Here is a 23873-nt window from a genome sequence, read left to right as displayed (position 1 = left end):
TGTTTGCAATGTATAGAGCCTCGTCGGGAGTTTCAGCCAATACCCAACATGGAAAAACACAGGTGACAACATTTGACAGTGCAGAAAGCAGGGCGGATATGGGCATCTGTTTGTCCAATTAACAGCATCCATCTAATGGCTTTGGGCTAAGGGGAGAAAGACAGCTGAGAGGAAAAAAGAAAGCCAATGGCCATCATTAATGCTTTTCAAGACAGACTCCACCCAAACAGAGAGGTAAAAGGTAGAGGTATAAATACAGTAGCTACATTTCATATTGGACATTGTTCACACAAACTTCAATGGATGTAGGCATAAAGTATCTTCAGTGTGAGTCAAGAGTGTAGCAGCTCAGCCATGTCACATGCACATACTATCCATACCCATTGGGACACATTGCACTATTATGTCTCAATGACACATAAACACAAAGCATATTAACTTTAACTCTGCCAATAATATCTGCTAAGATATTATTGGTAGTCTTTACCTTACTAACAGTTGGCTTGAGAACATATAAAAAGTGGTTTCGTAAGTTTTAGTTCAATGGGTTGGAACAAGGAAAGGGAGAGCCGCACAACATTTCAAAATAGAAGCATTTTAAATGGGACTAAGTTTCAAGAAGTAATGCTTGTTTTCTCTGATTTCTCTGCATGTATGTTTGCACAGTCAGTCTTTGTGCGGTAGTGTTCTGTTTATCTTTGCTTCAAAGATAAATCGTGTTTAAACATTACCATGTGACCTGTATGCTTGTAATTCCTTAAAATGTTATTCTTTGGAAAAATAGCAACACTCTCCTTTGCCATTATTTTCTGTCTTTTTTTTCTTTCAAATGGAGAAAATAGGAGAGTGGCAAGGTTTCTGCAATGAGGGAAATATGGTGGTACACTAAATAAACAAGATATAACCATAATTGAGTTATATTTTCTGTATCTTCTCAAGGTGAGTCCTTAATGAGTCTTTGCAAGCTTTTGTATTATTTCTTCCGAGCTGCAAGTCTGGCTGTCTTTGTCAAGAGTAGGACTGCATGTACAATAAATATTGGTAATATTGCAGCGCTCAGTCTTCAATCATTGTTCAATTTCATACAGTACATGTTCCAGTCTATCCGCTGCTCACTGAAGGTCTATGTGTGTGTGTGTGTGTGTGTGTCCTGTATGTGTGTGTGTGTGTGTGTATGCGCGTATGAGTGCATGGCTGCCAGAGCAAAAATATTTTTTCAAGAACTTTCATTGAAACTCTACACTCTCCTCAAAACCATACTCAGTTTCTAAACACTGTGGAGAATTGGTTTCTTAATCCAGCGATTGAGCATAAGATCTCTGCCATAAGAATTCTAAAGGACCAATAACCCAGCTTACATAAAAGAAAAAAATACACAGACACATAAAAATGTGTGCACAAAAAACTATTACATGTGGCACCAACATTTTGCCATCCATATTATGAAGTTAGACAACAGAGAAAGCAGGGATCCTCCAAGTTGTTTCCTCTGAATTGAACTTGGATGGGATTATGAAGCCAGTTGGTCCCGGGCAGTTCAAAGCTGCCTGTTTTACATTATTTACCAACATCAAATTATTTTCCATAATTAGATTTTTTTTTTCACAGCTGCACTGGGAAACTTTCCAGCCTGCATAAAGTTGAATAAATGAATTACCATGGTGAACAGAGAAGGGCCAGCTCGGGTGAAAAATGCAGATACTGTACATCAGAGTGGGTATGGGGGGCACTACAGCTGCTGCTATCATGTTGTTATGCTGTGCTTTTATCACGACAAGCTATAAAATATCCTGCCGGCTTGGCGAAACATAGAGCAAGTGACGACTGCATGATTCACAATGTGTCATTTTAAATGGGAATTCCATTGAATTTCTAAATTCAATTACCTTTTTCTTAACCCCTGGGACAAATATATTTTTATCAGCGAACATTCAATATTGTCCCCGATAGCCAGCGGCACGACAGTTTGCCCTGCCACCTAATGTCCCACAGATGTGTAGCTAAAATGAGAATGAACTGGCAAAGAATGAAAAGGTGACTGTGAGTGAGACAAATTTGCCTCATAAGTCAAAGTGAAGTTCACAAGCGCATGTAACCTGGCTAATGATTCAGGATCGCTTATTCTCATAGGTTTTATGTATAAAGGCCCCGGTTTCTAGCTTTGGGGGAGAAATGTGTGCCTTCAAAAATATTCACTGGACTGTAAAAAGGGCATAACATATGTAAAATCTTAAACTCAGTGGTATTCCCCTATAAACCTTCTCACATCTTACTAGATGTAGGGAAGTGGTTATGGGTTGCAAACAAGGAGATCATAGATTTAATAGATTTTGTATAATTCATTTACATACTGTGTATAAAAGTCAACATTTAAAATGCAGAGTAAATGTATGAGATCAACTGTAAAAAATCTTAAACTAGGCAAGGATATAGACTCATTAACATATTATTCAGCAACAAAAGAGAAGAAACCAATTATTCAGATGTCCACACTGACAAAATATCCGATCAAATGCTTTAAATATACAGCAGAAGCTGGAAAGAAATTACTTCGCTTGGCCTTCGTCAGCATTTCCCAACACATTTATTTCTGTCTGACTCTTGCTGAGCATTTAAAACATTGCGAGTCATTTTAGTAAGTGCATTACTTTTGCTCCGTTTGGAGGGGTTATGGACATACCCTTATCATGAGGACAGCTTTCCTGATGTCACGGACGCCATCATAGACCAAACGGGACGCATCAATGAACTCGTTCTCCTCAAAGGCCTGCGGGGGGTTCGTACTCAGCGCCTCGATGGCTACCTCCACTTGTTCAGCAAAACGGGGCATGACTGCAGGGAAAAACAGGCAACACAGAAGGAGGTAGAGAGAGAGAGAGAGAGAGAGAGAGAGAGAGAGAGAGAGAGAGAGAGAGAGAGAGAGAGAGAGAGAGAGAGAAAGCATAAAAGAAAGACAAGAGAGCCAGATTGAAAAACATTTTTTTTTTAGAAATCAGCCTTTCTCTAAAGGATGGAATCTTATCATTTAGGTAAGGGAAAAATGGCACGGTGAGAGTAGAATGATCAGTGTGTACGCACACTTTGCATTAGAAATATTTGTCAGCAGCAGGGTCTCCCTTTCCGTCACTGTCTGCTCGCTGGTGCACTTAAGAAAAAGGGCAAGATGTCACCCCAAACCTCTGCACAAGGGGTGAGACGGCATTCGCACATTGCAAGCCAATTAGCTGTTTCACCTTGGCTTATGCTACAGGAAGATTGGCCTGTCTGTCACAGATCTGTTTGTGTGTGTGTCTGTGTGTGTGTATGTGTGTGAGAGTGTGTAATCTACGAGTAGCTGGCTGTGTGTGTTTGTTAGAGCACAAGGACGCTAACTTGCAAGCTCAGCCTGTCAAATCAAAATGCCGATGAAGGGAAACAAATTCATCAAAGTCTTTTGAACCGAACAAAAGGCAAGCAACAAAAGAAAAGTCCCTATTGACCATAAAAATGGTTGGTTTTGTTGTCAGTATCAATTGGCCAGAGCTGATGGAAGAGCTTTATGTTCTTTGTGTGTTCAAATGAATTGTGTTGAATGTGAATAGACATGCTCAATATTCAAGCATACAGACTGAATGTTTGAATATTTAGCAGACTGCCCTGCTACATAATCTGCTATTGAGTCACAATAATTGAATGCAGAAAATATTTAATAATGTACCGTTTTATTAATGACTTTGTGCTAAGGCAAATTATCATACCAAAAGCAATGGCCTACCTGGCCAGATAATTATCAATGACAAAAGGTCAGCTAACATGATCTTAATATAATATCTATGCGTCTTTTTATAGACACTTACTTATGACTGTGCCTCAAATCCATTAGCCTTTATCAATCCACACTGAATAAACATATTTAGGAAGGAAAGATTGAATTGGAGATTGAAAGAGAGAGAGAGAGAGAGAGGGAGCGAGAGAGAGAGAGAGAGAGAGAGAGAGAGAGAGAGAGAGAGAGAGAGACTGTAGATCGGGGTGATGGCTTACTACTTTGCTGCTTTTTTGACATGTACTAAAAAAAAAAGACTAACATAATCCTCTACCGGGTGCTTTTGAAATATTCAGTGGCAAATATGTATATAAAAAAAAAGAGTGGGTTTTGGAGAGCAGACACTTGGATTGATTTAGGCCAAGACCCTTTAGAGGGGAGAAGACAGGTCTAATGAGGACACACTGATAGGGGAAAAAAAAGGAAAAAGGGGAAAAGACAAATTTAGTATGGCAGCTTGGCTGGTGAGTGCACCAGAACTCCAACTGTGTGATTTTATTGTCATTCTCCACAGTGTCCTCTTCTTTTAAGTGTGAAGTGAGTTAAATCAATTAGCTAGCTTGCATTAAAGGTGTATCTACAGTATACTTATTTGTCTGATATAAAACATTGGCAATATTACACCAAACATAAAAGGTGCTACAAAAAGTCTCTCCCTTTTTCTTTTCATTTTAATTCAGTTTAATCCACTTACTGGAGAAGCGTAAAATAGGCTTTTGGGAATTGCTGGGAAGGCGTTTTAAATAGAAATATTTAAATGTTCTCCAAGCTCTTAATGAGCAAAGTTGCTGATGGTAAGGAGCAATTTCACTCATTCCAGTTGAGAAATGATGAAGGGAATTAAATGTGACCATGTAGGAATGGATTTTTTTCACCCTCCTAGGCTTAACAATAGTTTAAGTGAGAAGTTAGGGAAGTACAATGAATGCTTAAAACCTTACAGCAGAGGAGGTTGTGCCCCTGTGAGGTGCTTAATGAGCTCCAAACAGCAGAACCTGCATATTATTTTGATACTTAAACCTCAATTCGCACGAGGAGAGCTTAATTTAGATGATATAATAAATGAGGTAAAATCAAAAGCACTTCCATACGTACAAAAACCGCATTAAATCACGGACTGCAACGTTAACCTTAAAATCGGATGTGTCAGGACTTTGATTTGTGTTAGTCTTAGAGGCGAGGGCTTTGCCAAGTCTGACTGGAAGGCTTTTCACCCCCAATATGATTTAAGACTTTGCCTTTAGTCTCACTTGTTCACTGTTCTGCTCTCCTACACCCCAACCCCGGTGAAAATGTCTTACCTACCTCCTCGCACTATATACTGCTGACTCTCATAGCAATATCCTCATCAGCGCTTTCTTCTACCTCCCACCTCCAGTCGTGCACTGTTGAAGAGACCTCTCCTCCCCTGCTTGAGTTTGCCATCTGTTTCCTTCTCTGGCTAAAACCTCATTCCCCATCATTATAACAATAGATGGAAAATGGACGAGTGACTCATCATGTTCAGCGACTGTGTGGCGTATACCTGGGCTGCACAGGGAGGCCATTTTGAGCATAAAGGGAGCACAGAGCCACTCATGCTCCTAGTTCAAAACAGGCTGCAAATTGCTTTCTTTCCTGTCTTTATTGGTGGTCACTAATAATGTCTCAAAAGCATTCTAACATTCTATAAAATTCTATACAATTTTAAGATAAAATACAATGTCAATGTTGGTGATATTTGATATATGATGTTGCTGCTGGTCAGGTCAGCCAGAAAGCCTGATCATCAGTGCTGTTAGATGTTGAATCTATAGACAGTGCTATGTCTCTTTACTACTTCTATCCCTCGGTCTCTGCTGCACTTCTTTTTAGTACACTTGATACGCTGATTTATTGGCATGACATGCGGGTGGCAGTGTGAGCATGTGTGTTATTACTCACTGCAAAACCCAGGCTAAATCCCATTTACTGTGCCCCAGTGCAATAACAAGGAGCAACGCCACCCAGCTTCTCTAAATGGCACAATAACTTAGGCCATATATCAGTTTTTTAATCTACCCTCTCCAGGCACCACATTAATGATCGACTTTAAAATTTGTCCTTTTTTTTCCGAGGAGAAGATTAGTTTAAACACAGAGAGTTAGTGGGCAGAGAAGTGTCTCGGGGAAGAAGGAGGGAGAGGGGAAAAAAAGAGAGAGAAGCCATAACCACTTTCCTATTAGGCTATTGATTTTTCTCCCTCTCAAGGACAAGCTTCAATCCTGGGCCCATGTGTAGACTGTCTGTCAGGAATCTATGGCTCAGCTTTACAGAGCAGAGTTGTGTGCCTTGGCTGCCTGTATTTGCCCAGGCCATAAATCTGACCACACTCAATATGAGAAAGAGGGATGGGCAAATTGAGACAAGGTCAAAGGGCAGGTGCTTGTGATAAGCGGCCCGTGCGGATGTGGCAGCTGTCAGGGAGGCAGGTGAGTGGCAGCGATTGGCATGAGTGGCCCCAGGCATAAACACAGGCGCAATCAAATAAATACACAAACACCCGATTCAAAGACACACACACGCACATGCTCTCTCTCTCTCTCAGACACAGAATAAATGTTTTACACATGCACACCACTGAGAGGAGGAAAAAAGAGGACTGCATCAATGAATTCCACTAAAATCCCTGCTCAAATCGCTTAGTGAAATCCTTGGTGACAACTATTGATTTTTTGGTAGGGTCTAGTTAATTGGACTCAATGCCCTCTAAAAAGTGTGTGGTCCTATATCCTTTCCTTTTGTTCAGCTACACTTAATCATCTTTCCCCCAGCTATGGATTTCCCCTTGCCTGTGTTCAAATCCATAGACATCAGCTCTGTGAGGACAGAGGGGATGTGGAGGCAAAAGTTCACAAGGATCAATAAGGGTGCTTTATGGTCCAGATCAGATGTGCATGGTAGCTCTTAAAAAACCCAACTACCACCACTAAGAGGGAAACAGGAGGGAGAAACACAACAGCGCTTCATCAAAGAGAAATATGGAGCCAATGAAACGCCGGCGTGACACAGCCACCGTTCCTCAGCTTTAACATCTCAATTAGCACCCTCAGTCGAGCAGACACCAAACCTCCTCCAGATTAAGGACAGGTGTCCTCCATTAGGCTATGCAGCAATATTAAAGCCTCTTTACTTGTGCAGGGGTAAACAAGTGAAGCATTTTCTCTCTCTTTTGAGAACAAAGGTTCAACATGCAATTTGCAGTAATTTTATGGAGGTCAGGGGGTAGAACAGTTTCAGCACAATAACGATAAACAAACAAAGAGACTAATGATAAAGAAAGTCAGAGGGCAGTCAATATGATGTTGCATCAACATTTATCTATTGACTTGTTGCTCTCGGTAACCCTGACATGGTCCTACTGACTAATGCTCTGGAGTCAGGCACACACCATTGAAGATTAATGCAACAGAACAGTTTTATAGTCCTGGTGTGTGACTGGGTTACGGTCATGTGAAATTAACCTCTAAGTGTCCATGATATATTGCCACTGTACTTCATATATTAATTACCCCAATCAATTAAATGGAATTATGCAGTTAATATAATAGAATGTGTTCAAGTTACCATATAATAACTACTAGTTAGTCTATTATGCAGGAGCGCCAGAGGAGCATCCACACAGCTGGCTCTGCGAACACACGTGACTTCCCTAATGCTGTTTGTGACTTATCGGCAAGCAGGGAGGGGAGCTGATTGTGTCTCTCAATTATCCCAGCAGATGAAAGTAACGAGAGAAACAATAGATATCCCGCCTCGCTAAATGGGCTCTAATGGGAGAGATAGAAGAGGGGGAGAAGAATGGAAAGAAAATAGGATGAGGAGGGGGTGGCTGGGATAAAGGAGGGATTTTGGTCCAATTTGATTCTTGTGGACAGATAATTGCAAAATTATGCCTTCCCTTTCATCCTCTGTTTTGCTTTTTCCACCTTTCATAACAGTGCCTTTTTTTAAAGGTATGTGAGTGCCTACTTTAAAGGGATGTGGGGGCCTATTTCACAGAACAAAAATGTTTCCCTGGGAAATAACAACATCAGAGCATTTCAAAATGGGAGGCTAAATACAACGCACTCTAACATAATACCTTAAACAAGATTTTATCCATCACCTGCAAGCTGCAGTTCTGATTTTGTTTGCTTCTTGATTTCTGAACCTCTTGTGTACTATCAGGCAGCTCTTCTAGAAAAAAAATAGCCATCACATATGGAGTCTTAACACCCCACGGAAAGTTCACTCAAACAGCTGCCAGAGAGAGGTCTTTACTCTTCACTGCACCCATCCACCCGGTGTCGTGAGGAGTATTGGGTCACATCGCGAGGAGCCAATCTCCACTTTAGGTGGCACTGTGACATGTATTGGCCCTGCGCCTGGTCTGCCGCGAGGCTAAACTTGGGTCTCCTGAAATCTGGCGTGAAACAGAGGCCATAGAGAGATGGGGGTGAAAAAATAAGATGAAAAATGGATGAGAGGGGAAAGTGGCAGAGGAGTGAACAGGTGGTGTCCAGGGTCTCTGTACTCTGTGTTAAAGCCAAAGCACTGATCGAAACTGTGGGATACGGGGCAGCCAGGCAATTAGTGTGTGTCTGTTAGTCACTGACCAGACTGAGAAGCAGGTGTAAGTGCTAGTGGGTATGTATGTGTGTGTGTGCTGGTTGACTACTCATGAAAGAAGCGGCTTAGCTTGCCAAAAAGCTTGTAGCAAAACGCTTCATGAAAGTACAAAGGTGAATGATACTGTATTTTTCTTTACAGTACGCCACACGTCAAACTGCGCCTCCCTTTTGTACAGCGCACTGACCAGTTTCAGACAGGAGTTTGATGGACTCCAGCACGCGCTCAGTGTAGACCCCGGGTTCGTAGTTTTCCATCTCAGCGTTAATGATGTGGACCACGCGGGCGGCTCGGCCCCGGATGGCTCCGGCAGTTCGGTCCAGGGTATCCACGTCTCCCTCCTGCAGAGCGATTACGCACTTGTTGACATCCTCAAGGATGTGGTTCTCTTGGGAAAGGCAGAAGAGAACAGCAGTGAATGGAAATGGGAAGACTTGCTGCAAGAAAAACAATGTTTGTATTCTGCACAAAATAATCCTTTTCACTCGTAAATATGCATTGTATTTTCGCAAAAATAGTCTGTTTTTCTCATATTGTGCGCTGGCGATCAATAGGTAGTTGATTCAATAAGGCTTCAGATGCAATTGTCCATTTGTTTCTTTCATCAAGGAGAATGAGTTGTTTGTGTAGCGATGACCCTGAAATGAGAACGTGGTCTTTTTCCTCCAAAGAACGTACCAACAACATGTATCAGTGTACCAAAAATGTACCACTCAGTTCAATGAATGTTAAACAAAGACTACAATCTCTTAATGGATTTACATGTATTGTATGCTATTATGGCTGTGAATATAAAGAGCAGAGAGATTTTTTTTTTTTCTTTCATAAAATTCAGTCCAAAGAAAATAAAAACTAATTGAAGATGTTCTGGTAGGAGAAACCCTTTCATGTTGATGCTCAAAAGTAGTAGTCATTCAATTAAACAGTGAGCTAAACATTAGAAAAGGCAAAACAACTTAAAATAATACACCAAGTTTTTATTATTGGTAAACTAACCTGTTCACTGATGAGAACATAGATACCCAAATCATTCATGTGTCCCTGGTGGATTTGTTTGCTCAGTTGCTCCATGCTAATACTTTAGCATACACTGTATCTAAGCAGAATATCTAATGTTTTCACCTGCTGTGCAATGATTTTTAGCTGTACAGAGTCTCCCATTGTCTATCTTGCCACATTCACTTCCTATGTAAACAAGTCATGTTATTTTTGTATTTTTTCTTCTCTCTGACACAAAACTGCCTGACTTGGCCACCAATCATTTAAAATGACTTTCCATTTAGCTTTAGAGCTGCTGCAAGTTCTCACTTTTCATCACCATTCATCAAGTTCTCATTCATTTTTTTCACTTTCGAGATACTGCTAATCGGCTACAGTTATTCAACATAGTGTGTGTTAAAATGTTAGCGTGAGGCAGTGAAGCGAACAATCTACCGGGGACAAATGGATGATTTTGGTTCTCATTACGGAGCCGGTAAACTGACAAATGGGCCAATCTCCCCAAAAACTTGGCATAAGCCTTTAAGGTATTGCCTTTAAAACTAGCAGAATTTAAAGTCCATTGTGGAGCTGCTGTACCTGAGACGGAAAGGAAGTCATCTACAGAGGTGATGTCATCCACGGCCTCGGTGAGGATACGCACTTGCTTCTCCCACTGGTCTTTGAAAACGTCCATGTTGTCCTGGGCCACTTTGCTTTGGGGACGGGCAGCCAGTGTGAGTGCAGCGTTGATAACCTGAAATAGAACAGGGGGTCCACAGTGTAAGCGTACTGTATGTATCTGTGTATGCATGTGCATGTGTGAATGTTTTGGTCAGGATGAACACTGTGCATGCCTACTGATTGTGAGTAACTGAAGTTGCACCTTGAGGAGAACAAGGTTATCTTTTCAAAAAACAGCTGAGTATCTTGACTTCAATCTCAGGTATGTCTGATCTCTACAAGATAGAACATTCAGCTTCAAGCCAAAAAGATCAACAGACTTCTTACAGGATTCTTTAATGATGAATAAAATGAATCGTGCTCTGTTAGACCTGCATATTAAGCGCCCCCATGCCTTCATTACATTAACAACATCTAGCTGATAATAATTTTATCAACAAACTTGTTCTTAAATTTGAACAGCCTAACACATAACACTATGACAGCAGGCATGTGTGACTCAACCAAAAGTGGCACAATTTCTCTCCCCCTCTTCTTGATCACTCCTTGCTCTTTGAATTTAGCTTCAGCTTAATTAGTGTGATGTAGGTAGAAAGACGCTGTGATCTGGACATGACACGCTGTGGTGTGTGTGTGTGTGTGTGTGCGGTGGTGGAGGGGGTAACACTACCCAAAACAGATGGAACCATCACTCTTTGTTCCACCTCCTGTTTGTTCCTCCTTATTCGACCCTGTCAGAAAGTTTGTGTCTGTGTTATTTTTTTTAATCTCTCTCCCTTTGGTGCAGTGGTAGCAGGGAACAAAATGCTCCCAAAGTTTTCTGAGGCTCCAGCCTTGAGTTGCCTGATCAGAGAGATCTTGAATCTTAAATCTACCCCTCCCTGCTCCACTCCTGTTATTCATTAATGCGCTGGGTCCCCTGTGAAAATGCCCCAACCCTTGGCCTTGGAAAACAATGGATAAATTACCACCTACTGTTCTCCTTTGCCAGAACTCTGTGGAACAGCGCTACAAGAATCTTTCCCACTCTCCTCCTTCTCCCTCTTCCTCCCTTCCTACCAACCATCTCTCTCTCTGTTTTTCTTACTCTCATTTTTAGGAATTCTCTCATTTCTAAATACTATAAAGATTCTTCACTGAAGATTCTAAAGATTCGTCAAGAAATCTTGGCATTGGGTTTTGGGTTCTCACCTGTGGACATAAGCTGTCAATTTGGGTGGCAGCCATTCGAACCAGCTTCACGCCTTCTTCATTGTTGGAGATGGAGCAGGCCAAGTTAGCCACCTAAAGGAGTAGAGCAAAAAAAATGATACTGTATTCAGCAATTCTTATGACAACGGATAAAAAATAACAGTGTTACCATTTCAGACTCAATATTTTGTTTCATTATCTTTTTATGCTTACTTGATAGTAAATGCTAATTTTTACATGTTGATAGTACATAATGATACGTTCATAAATTTAGGCTGGATCGGCCTTGACAATGCAATAATTGTAGGTGTGTATCTTAAAAAAAGTGGCATTCTGCAGCAGCTCATCGACGAAGAACTGCTACTCCGCGGTCGAGGGTGTTCTCATTAACCAAACAACTGTACAAACCACTGTGTCCTATTCCTATCAGTGTTCCACTTTTACCTGAAGCCAATGAGCAAAAACAAAGTGTCCCATTCTCACATTGGCTGGTCTTTTTTAACGTGTGGAGATAGTGATTCCAGGGAATGGCTGCAGCGTCTGCACCAGCGTATGTGTACTGCTATCTGTGCAGGACTGGGGATTTAATGCTTGGCTTGGAAAGGCAATGTTGGGGGCAAAATATGTACAGAGGGTTAGAGCCTGCTCAACTGTTAGATTGGTATTTGTTATTCCCCAGCATCAGGTGCCCTGCTCTGCCCACCCACCACTCCCTCCTTCCCCCAACACTCCACCATTCCTTGTCTTGCTTTCATTACAGAAGATAGCCGATATCTGAATAATTCAGATCATGTAGGCGCGGCAATGTGATTTTTCTACTGGACTATCACCGGAGAATAAAAGTATAAGTAGGGGCGTCCTGGTGGATCAGTGGTCTGTGGCGCGTCGTCCTGAGTCCAGCCTGGGACCTTTGTCGTATGTCATACCCCTCTCTCTTCCCCCTTTCCTGTTTCTCTCAACTGTACATTCAATGCCATGGCATACCTAGGAAGCCTAACTCATTATGTTGACATTCCCAGCATGCCTGAGGTTCATTACAAGCATTCCTAAATCATTATGAGGCTTAGTGGTGCAAAAAGGCGCTTCATTGTATAATTAAGATACCAGATGGTTTTGCTTAATTTATGTCTGTCTCTATCTAGAGGTATTGCTTTCTGGCGACAGGTCTCCAACCCGATTCCTGTCTGGAAGTCATATAGGTTATCCCAATTCACTTCACTTAGTAACTGCTGGAATACAACATTAGCGGTCTGTAAAGTTTTCTAATGACGGGCTAACTTTGGAATGGTGCGACTGTTTGAATGTGTGTGTATATTGTCCAGAATTCTTTCATTTTTTTTTTTTTTTTTTTTTTTATCAAATGACATTTGTTTTGGAAATAGCAATGTCAAGAAATTGTTTGATTTGGTATCTTAGTGCAATATACCATCTAAAATTGGTTGGGTAACTGAAAATCGTGGAAAGCATTAGAAGTGCTACTCGGGGCACAAGTGTCTACTCCAAAAAGATTCCCAAACAAATCTCTCTCCTCCTCTCACTCCAAAAGAAACACACACACACACACACACACACACACACACTACACGACACAGCCCCTTTGCAGTCACCATATTTCTCCATTATATCACTGTATTTCACAGTTAATTTTCATAACTTCAAACTCCATATAATCTAATGCCATCCTTAAGTAAATTAGATGCCGGCATGAGCCATGGCTTTGAAACTGAGCTAAACAGACACATGCCTGTTGGCAGCGAAAGGTGCCAGTCTGTATTAGCACTTCTACTGCTCACATGTCACCGTTTGAGGCAAATTGGGGTAAATCAAATTTGTGTTAGAGGACTCTTGCTTAGAGCCCCGTCTCCCTTTACTAGTGACAGCTATGAGCACATTGATGGATTGCACTCCTTTATGGTGTGTGTGTATGTGTGTGTGGGAGGGACAGAGAGAGAGAGAGAGAGAGAGAGAGAGAGAGAGAGAGAGAGAGAGAGAGAGAGAGAGAGAGAGAGAGAGAGAGAGATAGATAGAGAGAGAGAGAGAGAGAGAGAGAGAGTGTGTCTGTGCGAGAGTGTATGTTCTGCGTAAATGTAAGTGTGTGTGGAGGATACACAACTTAAAGCAGAACTTAATGAGACAGGCTATATGTGTCATGTGTAGTGTCTGTAAGTAGTATTTGGCTTTGCAGGTAGGAAAAAGGATCAGCTCCATTACAGTATCATTACTGTATCTGACTAGTAGAAAGCAAGTCTCTTGTCTAGGCCTTTACCTGCTAACATATATATACGGCAGTTTTCTTTCCCTGGTCCCTCCTCTGCTCAGGCCCAGTGGCCCTCTGCCTGCTGCAGTAGGGCCATGTGAGGTGGAAGGGCCAGAGGGGTTTCTGGAGGCTGGCAACATGCCCAGCTGGCCCACTCCCCCTCCCTGCTATCCAACACAGAGAAGCTGGGCCAGGGCCAATGCTGCAACGTCCAGCCAAAACTACTAATTGCAATTATCTAAGGAAGTGCTTCTCTGTTGAGGGTTTTGCTTTTTTTTTTCTTTTTTTTAACAAAGAAGGAGGGAAAAACCAAGACAGAAGGCCTAACACTGTGCCACGCGAGCCTAATGCTGATACAGTCAAGGATGTTGGAATAGAATACAAGATTCAAAGTGTGGTGTGCGTGTAGGTAGCTGTGTGTGTGTGTGAAAATGTGTGTGAGGGAGAGTGAGGAAGGGAGTGATAGAGAGAAATCCCTGCTGCATGGCCATTCTTCATTTTAGCCTCAAACAGAGAACTATCGATTTTGTCCTTTTTTGCTCTGCCCTGGATAATCACTTCAATTCTAATTTGATGAAGGTTCCCACTGCATTTGGGAAGATGGCCATTCTCATGTACACCACCTAAATCACCTCACTGGAGCTGAATACCAGAAAAGTAGATTTGATAGTGTAAAAAATACAACTGTAGATGGGTTATGGGGAAGATGGAAAGGTTTATTTATTTATGTATTTTATTATTTTATTTTCTCTAGTTATTTTTGTTTATTATTATTGTTGTTATTATTGCTGAGAGAATATATTACGGAGCCCGGGAGTGACCATCTGGAGAAAAATAATTTATGTCGTGGCCACGATTTACTGTAACATGCGCACGATATGCAATTCAAGCTCTCATTTTATTTTTTCGTGCACACGAGATACAATTCTTTCCCTCGATCTGGTTAAAATGAGCCCTCGTTTTGGTTTATTTGTGCACACGAGATACAATTTGTTCACTCGATTTCCTCTTTACGTGTGCACAAATTGCCAAAACGTGCCCGCAAAATAGTGATATCGTGCTCTCAATATATAATACATGCGCTCTTCACGAGCTTATAAAGAGTCAGTGCACATATTGGTGATAATGTTTAAATGTGGCGCTGTCCTGGGTGTGTTGCAGCACCTGATTGTGTTTACATGGCCTGAAGGTTAAGTGGCTAAATATGTTGCAATATTTGGGGGATATGCCTATTCAGTGTAAACAGACAATGGATATTAGCATACCAAATCCTTACTAGGCCTATCTGCAATACCTAAAAGGTACCTTTTAAGTTGCATTTTTTCCTAAATTGCACAGTTTAACGAAATCGAGGGAACAAATTGTATCTCGTGCACATGAATGGACTAAAACATGCGCAATCGTGGACTCGATATAACTTTTTTCTCTCCCAATGGCCACTCCCGGGCTCCGTAATATATAGATTTTGTTAAAACTGCAAAAAATACAACTGCAAAAAATACAAATGCATCAACTTTTTTTTATTTTTTTTTTATTTAAAGGTTACTTAGGGTCTAAAATTAAAAATAAATATGTTTGGTAAACACTGATGATGATATGACATGAAGCAACATCTTCTTTTTCTTTTTTTTACTTTTTAGCACTGTCTGTGTACCATGCACATACATTATCCCTATGTAATCTCTTGAGTTTCCTTGTTGTACCTCAGCATAATTTTAAAATGATGCCAACATTTTGACCATTATAGATTTTTTCTTTTCTTTTCAAAAACTCAGATCTTTCCTGGTCAGTGGGACTCTTCTGCTCACACCACTAGTGGCTGTGGGACCAGTGGCAGTGAGCAGGAAAGCCCAGCCAGGTACGGCTCTTTTCTCCTCAGTCAATGCGCCCCTAAGCTGCACCATTCCTACAGGCGTTTCCAGCAGCTGCACCAGATAAATCACCCTTCCAGTTACTAACTCTGAGGAACAGCTAATAGAGCTGGTGTCAGCCAAGGTGTTGGGCACAACAGCTCCACCTCAGGATGAAGCAGGAAGTGGATTGAAAAGGAGAAAAATGGTGACAGAGGAAGGGATCAGTGGGGATGACATTTTGAGTTATGTGATGTAAAACGGAAGCACTCAGTTCTATTAAAAGACTGTCGTCTGGATGTTTACTTGTTGTAGGCAGGGTGATGGTGAGGCGTTTATTGGCATGGGGTGGAGGGTTGTGTTTTATCCCCTTTCAAATACACAGAACTACCAATACCATCTCTCTCTGCTGTCTTCTCTCTCTCTCTCCCCACTTCTCTCTCTCTCTCTCTCTCTCTCTCTCTCTCTCTCTCTCACACACACATACACACACATACAGACACACACACACACACACACAAACAAACACACCAGTAAATAAATCAGTCTGTCAACATAGATGGAGGAGAACGCTTAACAGGGGAATACAGTATGCAGCCTATGAAACAATTACAGGCCCAGCCTCGCAGGACTACTTCTATTTGTTTTAGTCATGAGCTGTCAGCTCCCAGTGGTAAAGTCTGAACATATATGGTATGGGGCAGAGGTGGCAGACACAGGTTAAGGTGCAAGACATTAGGTTGTGCCACCAGATGTCAAGGTTGTGTGAGGTTCAAGTCTGCGGGGGATATAACACAGCGAGAGTTGATGACCTGCTATGACTGACTAGGAACCACCTCTTTGAAAATCAATCCCTATTAAGGAGTGATGTACGCATTGCCTCGGGGGGAATGCCCACTGGGCTTGCAACAACATCAAAAGGCACACTAGACCATGCAGCATATTAATGGAGAAAATTGTAGCAAGTACAATAGCAATAGCTTCCCAGCATGCCTATTGTGATTATGGTCCTAATAGGTAAACATTTGAATCCAGTTGAATATTGGCTGGTTGATTGCTAATTTCCTAACACCAGATTAGCATCTCAATTTGTGTGAGACAAAAAGTGATTTCCTCGTTGCGTGTCATCAAATATTTCAGTTCCCAAAATTACACAAATATGTCTAAATGGAAAGAGGTGTCTATGAACTCCAACAACCAGGAGCACTATTTTGAGAAAATTATAATGGTACATTTTAGGTTATTACTGTGATAATAAACATTACAAAACATGTATGGTTCAGCATGATCTGAAACCGGGGATTGACTTTGTGAGTCATTTTGATTACCGATTGCTGGTTCATTGCTCACTCGGCTGATACCTTTTTTCCATCTCCCCACCCACCTCTGCCTCAGAGACAAAGTGCACCTAAATTGCGAGTGACTCTAATGCACTGAGGGGTTTGCTGTTCAGTTCCTAAATCAGAATGGAAATGAGCTTAAGTCTCTGTTCACTAAGTGACAGGTCCACTAATATGGTAGAAGGAGTGGGATAGGATCCTACACTCCTCCACACACTCTCCCTGCAGACCCCAAGTTCATCACCTCCATGCATACAGACACAGTTGCTGGCATGCATGCAAACACACACACACACACACACACACACACACACACACACACACACACACAGTGTCTCTCCCATTCTTTCTTTGTCAATCCTTGAGATTTAATGTGGCTGGTTAAAACGAGTCGAAGTCACCAGAGCAAAGCCTTAAAAACCTTCTCCATTCAAAGTGGGTGTTACAGTACCTTCTACATTGGAAGACTATATATTTGTTACACTAATGCCATGAAGTGAAGGACAATCCCTTGAATGTAATTGAAGGCTGCAGGTAAGCAATCAGGGTTGGCAAACAGAGCAAATCACCTCACATACTGATAGGAGATGCATTACCAGATAAGACCAAGAGTACAACATGCACAAATAGGGCAGGTTTTGGAACATTTTTCCTATAAGCATGTGTGAATGAAATAAATAGTGAAATGTCAGCACAACTAAATATATGTATTGTTAAATACCTAATTAAACACATAAGTTAAATAATTAGTACTTCAGCACACACCAGAATTACTTAGATCGACACTTTTATTGATCAGCCACATAATAATTGTAGGCCATGAAAACCAAGCCAACTATTTCAATATATAAATAAACAGACAATTACAGTAAATATATAACATTTCTTTATCTGTATCTATTCATCTATCAATTGATTTATTTCAATGTCACAAGATGTGGTAAGTGTAAAGAAATAACATATCTGTCAGTTTCATCCATCAAAACCAATGAGCAGGCTCTTGATTACTGGTTGAATTTCAAATAATTGTTCCTATTGTGTTGCCTATTGTGGTGCCTATTTCAAAATGGTGGCACCCAAGACAAACCGTTTTTTGGGTTTTTTTTTAATCAAAATTGAATTATATTCATATCTTCAATCTTTGAATGTTATTTTATGCTTGTGGGGTGTTCATTTTCAAAGAAAGAAATATATAAAAAAAAAAAGAAAGTTCTATCTCAGAAACTGCATTTCCGCTTGGTACTATAAGGTATTCTCATCCAATCACAAACCTCAATGTTTCAGTGAGGACCAATCAAAATCCAAAGATGGAGTTGCTCCAAGGATGGGTTTAACCAATATGTATAGCTTGTGTATTGAATTAGCATTTTGTAATGACAGGTTGAGAGCAGCAGAAACACAGAACAGCAGAGAGGAGTGAGACAGAGGAGTACTACTGTACAAAAATATGTGCAGTAACAACAGCCAAAAACACTGAATTGATATAGATATTATAAATGATTTTAATATTCAAAAAGCTGTGTATTATGATGAAATTAGTTTTTAAAGTCAAATCTGTCCATGAAGGAAAATTTACTGTTTGTAAACTGACATTGTCATTACTGGGATTCATGGTGTATATGTTTCATGCACCCACATTTTTACTGCACCTAGCGCTTGTCTTGATAACTGTGGGTGTCTCCTTTCTGTTCACAACAGCGTTTTGATTGACAAGTTGACAGTCAATCACACACTGGAGGTCACCACTCTTATAAACTGTAGCCAGAGTTGGACAGACACTAGCAAACAAGGCGCTAGCATATGAAAGGTAACATTACCTGTGCATAAAAACGGCGGCCTCTTCCAGATTGTTTGCTTATTTGAATTGATAGAAAGAATGGCATCAGGTGTCAATCTAGAAAACTTAGACCCATGGAGTGTTGAGTCAAATTCAGAATGCAGTCCACTGCATAGAGACGCTGAATCTAAACAGAGCCGTCAGATACTTGCCAATGAAATATCCAAGCTCACCGTAAATTTTCCTCCTGCACTTTGTGCAGGTTGACACCCTGGTATTATACAAAAACGACTATCTGCCATGTTTGATTAGTGATTTTGGCATTACGGAAAATCATTAGCTTCTCAAAAGTAACATCTAGCTTGCAGTTACAACAGACCGGGTATGCTGACACGGTGAGAGGGAGGGTGGTGTGTTTGCTGGGATTAGGAAAGGTGGAACAAAAAATGGAATCAATGTGTATTTCCCATAATTCTTCACGTAAAATATATCAATGATTTCACCCAATTCTACGATTTTGAAACCACAAGGAGCAAGTTGGGGTTTTGGTCATACAATGTCAATGTCAATGTCAATGTCAAGTTTTTTTTGCTTCAAACCAATACAACTGCATTAAGTTGAAGCCTGGCTCACCTGTGTATTGTCCTACTTTTACTGTAGTCTGTTGTTACACAAGCGATTACATTTTTGAGCAGAGTCTTCAAGCTAAGAAGCTGTAAAGGCTTCATCGCCTCAATCTGATGTCGAGAGCATACAGTACTTCTGACAAAACTGAAGCAAGTCTTACTTCAAAGTTTTCATCCATGTTTATCATTAGCGTAGCTTTAGCTGGTGTGTGTTTTATAACAATAATAATAATAATTGATAACATTTATATAGCGCTTTTCTAAGTACTCAAAGCGCTTCACATATCGGGGGGGGGGGACCCAACTCATCCACCACCGGTGTGTAGCACCACTCACCTGAGTGATGCACAGCAACCAGTTTGCGCCAGAACACTCACCACACATCAGCTATCTCAGTGGAGAGTAGAGGACTGAAAGAGCCAATTAGGTAACGACGGATGATTAGGTGGCCATGATGGAAGGAAGGCCTGTTTTTTGGGAATTTTGCCAGGGTACCGGGGTTACACCCCTACTCTTGCGATGAGTGCCGATGGGATCTTTATTGACCACAGAGTCAGGACCTCGGTTTAACGTCTCATCCGAAAGATGGCGCTCACTCACAGGACAGAGTCCCTGTCTCTGCCCTGGGGCATTGGGGATATTATTCATGAGACCAGAGGGAAGAGCACCTCCTACTAGTCCTCCAACACCACTTCCAGCACCAGGTGGTCTCCCATCCAAAGACTAACCACAGCCAGATCTGCTTAGCTTCCCAGACAAGCTAGCGATGTGATGCAGGAGCTATGGTGCTGGTTTGTTTTCCAACCAACAAGCCAATCGAATGGCTGCTTCTGGCTCCGCTAAGTGTTGTTATCCAATATTTTCTGACGAGAAGTTCTCCAGACCTCTGTGAGCTTGAGACAGAAGTGTGGTAACTTTTGGAAGCCATCAATTTACAGTTAGCTATTACCCTACTACTACCCATGACCCATCTACCCATGACCCAGGATACCCATGACCCTGAAAAGGAAAAGTGGGTAAAGACATTGAATAAATGAAATGAATGAACATACCAACATGAGAATTTGTAAGTGTGTAAAGTAAAAATATGTAGCTCCAAGGAGGGACTGAAGTTTTTAATTCTAGGTTCCCTCATTCATTTCCTTCACATTGCTCTGATTTATCTGCCTCTATTTGCATTTTAAGTCTCACCAACACAATAGGCCTGAGCCTGATTGGCTATTGATTCTAGTGCAGCTGATTTGAAAGGCAGCATTAGCTATCTCTCCTTTTACCCAATTTCTTCAAAAATAAATCTGATCCAGAACCAAAGAATAGTGCTGTTCTTTACCACTATAATGGATTTTGTTTTGGTTCATTTCAAACAAAAACTGGGCTCACTGGTGATGCTGGGGAGGTGTTTGTCTGAGTTGCCTGAGCTAAGATCAGTAGGAGATTGGCTGCTTGTGGCGTGCTACACAAGCTGCCATGTGGTCATCTGTAATACTTAAGACAACCATCCAGTAGAACAGTAGTAGATAGTGCCTTTAGGCAGAATTCCAATAGAAAAATGCAGTGGCCCACTGTAGCTGATATCACATTTTACTCATGAAGAGGTAATTTAAAATTAAAGCTTTCATTCAATATATCAGTTATAACCTTTTCACCCGCAATTGGAAAAAAAATTGCATCAGTTTCTGATTATATTAAAATGAATGCATTTTGTATTATTATTATTATTATTTTTTTAGATCTACATGTTTTTGAATCAAAGCTCTGGTTGAACCCTTTGCAAAATAAAATAGCCTTTCGAATCACAGCATGGTCTCCTTGACAACCATGACTGAGCTTGCATGAAAGGCTGACAGAGTGTGATTTACAGTGGTTGTTTTTCTAGAGCCACAGCTGAGGTTTGGCTATTCCTGCTAATACCACGGCTGTCTCCCTGATAAATATGATAATTCGCTGCAGGCTGGCAGGGAGGTGACCCAGCACTGGCAGGGGGTTGAGGTTAGAGACTTACATGAGACAACAGTGGAGGGGGATGCCAACCCGCTTACACACAAGTACGGACACATGCACACACCCATGCACATGGCCGCATACGTACCCACACACACTACTGGAACGGAGAGGGGAGGCACTCTGTGCAGTACAAAACAAGATGCTAGCTGTCTGTTTGCGGTGGACTAAGAGTTTACCTTGCTTGTTCACCCCATTATAGTGCTAAAAGTCAAGGACCAATGGCTTCTTTCAATGAGCACATACACAGTGATAAAACTGGGATTATTGTACAACTTCTAAATGTGATTTATTTACATAGAAAAAAGTTAATGCCTAAGTGAAGAAGGCCAGGGGAAGAGAGGATGGGCACCTCGAGAGTAATATCCACTATATAAAATTTTACTGGGCTCAACAAGGGACACAGAGAGGTAATTGAAAACAATATAAACAAACCATAAAGTTAGCTGGACAGAGCTGACTTGGGACAAGTGTGCATGCGCGTGTGTGTGTGCGCGTGCATGTGTGCGAGCATGCACATATAGAAGGCGAGTGTGTAGTCTTACAGCTTTCATTTAGAGTCCTAGATATTGGATTATCTTGTGCACACTGCGGTGAATGACAGGACAGTAAAGGAAGAAAGAAAGAGGGGAACAAACGGCTGACTCTCACTCCCTGGGGCAACTACCCACAATTCCTGTTGGCGTCGGTGCCTTGCTGCTTTGCCGTGGTCCAGTCCTCAGGAGCAGAGGCTGGCTAGATTGATTTCTCTTAATTTTGCTTAGAGCACTATCACACAGGGGGCTTGGTGCCTCCTATGTAGTCAAAAGGCTGTGTCTCTCAGGTAGGTAGTAGTTTGTTCATCCCACAACATCTTGCACCTCATGCTCAAGCTGCTGCTGTAGCCAAAGGGGCCAAACTACTTCTATCACAGTTCCTCACCATTCCTCCTGCCCCTTAAAAAACCCAGCTAGGGCTGTTTCCACTGAAGTATTGATTTCTCTCTGCCTTCTCTCTCTCCCTCCCTCCCTTTATAAGAGTGCTAGCCAAGCAGTCGGGCTTGGCACCAAAGCATAATTATGAAAATGGACCTCTGGGTTGTTTCTTTTAATCTCTCTGTACATTCCACAGTCCCTCAGCATCACGGGCCATTTAAAAACTACTGTTTCAGGGGAATTGAAATGTTTAACCCACTGTACTGTAAAGAATGGTCTATTTTTTGGTGGCAGGACGGTTCACTTCGAAAAATGGTGCGTAACAGATGACTATCTGATAACTATCTTTAGCCAAAATTATCAGGCAATACTACTTCTCCAGACCCACATTGCATGTTGTTAGCAGACCAGCACACTTAATCTATCTCCCTGCACCGAGGCAGTGCAGGAGGCATTTGGAATGCTGGTAGTAAGAGTTTGTTTCATTCACAGAAGTGGGGTCTAGCGAGCTTTGAGTGCTCTATGCTTTTTGTCAAACGTTGGCATCAATTCACAGAGTGGCACCCATGACAAAGTGCCTAGACTGAAAGACAGCAATTACTGCTCTCTCCTCGACTTCAAGTCCATGTCCAGTGAAACTCATACAGTAGGCCTATAGCTAAAACGGAGCCCATCTGCAGCAGGACTGAAGATACAGGAGCATGAAAAATGTGTCTTTGCTCAAGGTGTTAGCGTGATGTTTCAGTGCTGAATACCATGAACATGTAAAACCTGTTTGATAAGTACAAATTTAATAAAGAGGAATGCTGGTATGGAGAGGTGCTCGTTGAAGTTTGGTGACAGGGTCATGTTTGAGATTTGTGCTGCACCAAAGGAGATGTAAGGTATTACTGCTCTTATATTGAAACCTTTTGTTAATAAACCTTGCAAATGCAAAAAGTTCATGGTGTTGACATGGTTTTGTATCATTTATATTACCTTAGTTCCATTTGGCCTTTCATAGATTGCAAATTAGAGTGCTATTTCATATAGGGCTAGATTCTCAGTTGATCCAATGAGCCTATAACACCAGAGTCCAATCTCAGACAAAATGTGAACACGGCAAGACCTTGACATTTCTCCACATCACATCCCTCTGCCTTTTCACATCTATCTAAGGCACCAGAAAAGCATGATTAGCCTTGTTGGATAATAGATGCACACGATGGTAAAGGTCAGCAGTTGTCAGCCCTTAATGCCTCAACCTTTAAACTGGGGGATGGGAGAAAAGAGATGAAATAAAAAATGAGGTGTGGAGATAGCATGGAGTTGGTGACACTGATGATTTATAAGAATCAATAATTGCTCGATTCATCTGATGTCATACATATGTAATGAACATAGCAGAGAGATGTAAACAGCACAGATCAGGGGCCAGAAAAACTCTGCTTGCACTCTTCCTTCTGCCTAAAAAATAAATAAAGTAAATGCCAACTAATATGAAAAAATGAACATAGCGTGAATGCTGAATGAAATTCATATTTAAGCAAAGATTAAGGAGGTGTTATAATCAATTTAATCAGCATCACATATTTTTGCACTTAGCCTTTGTCTTTGTACAAATTGCAAGTTTTGTACACTTAAGTCCTATCTGTAAACAACAACATATGACTCTTTGAGTGTGCCCAGAGGCATCAGATGGACTTGTTGGTCTGATCTATCTGGTGTATTTGTGTCTTAAGAAGCTCTTGCTGTGCCAGTGGAAATGTCACACATTGATTCCTGTGCTTTTAAATTAATGCTTGTGTGATTTTCCCCCAGGCGAGAACAGGGGAGTGTGAAGAC

The 23873-nt window shown here is 41.3% G+C and overlaps 1 protein-coding gene across 2 annotated transcripts in view; it reads right to left on the bottom strand.

The window, feature by feature from the left end:
• Positions 1 to 23873, bottom strand: part of ctnna2 (catenin (cadherin-associated protein), alpha 2) — a 79381-nt gene that overhangs the window by 15019 nt on the left and 40489 nt on the right. Inside the window, exons 3-6 of one of the 2 annotated variants that reach the window (XM_071546785.1) lie at positions 11285 to 11377; positions 10010 to 10166; positions 8619 to 8819; positions 2681 to 2832 (exon numbers count right to left, since the gene is read on the bottom strand). In XM_071546785.1, the coding sequence (XP_071402886.1) occupies positions 2681 to 2832; positions 8619 to 8819; positions 10010 to 10166; positions 11285 to 11377 (603 nt within the window). The remainder of the gene's footprint in view (positions 1 to 2680; positions 2833 to 8618; positions 8820 to 10009; positions 10167 to 11284; positions 11378 to 23873) is intronic. The other variant, XM_071546791.1, reaches the window with a different exon arrangement.

The sequence above is a fragment of the Centroberyx affinis genome, unplaced genomic scaffold (assembly GCF_046629955.1).
Source record: "Centroberyx affinis isolate AG114_WGS23_722 - 3 ecotype Tasmania unplaced genomic scaffold, CSIRO-AGI_Caff_v1 ptg000266l_1, whole genome shotgun sequence".
NCBI classification, from domain to species: Eukaryota; Metazoa; Chordata; class Actinopteri; order Beryciformes; family Berycidae; genus Centroberyx; species Centroberyx affinis.
The sequence above is the reverse complement of the archived record's forward strand: the minus strand, read 5'-3'. Positions and strand labels throughout refer to the sequence as shown.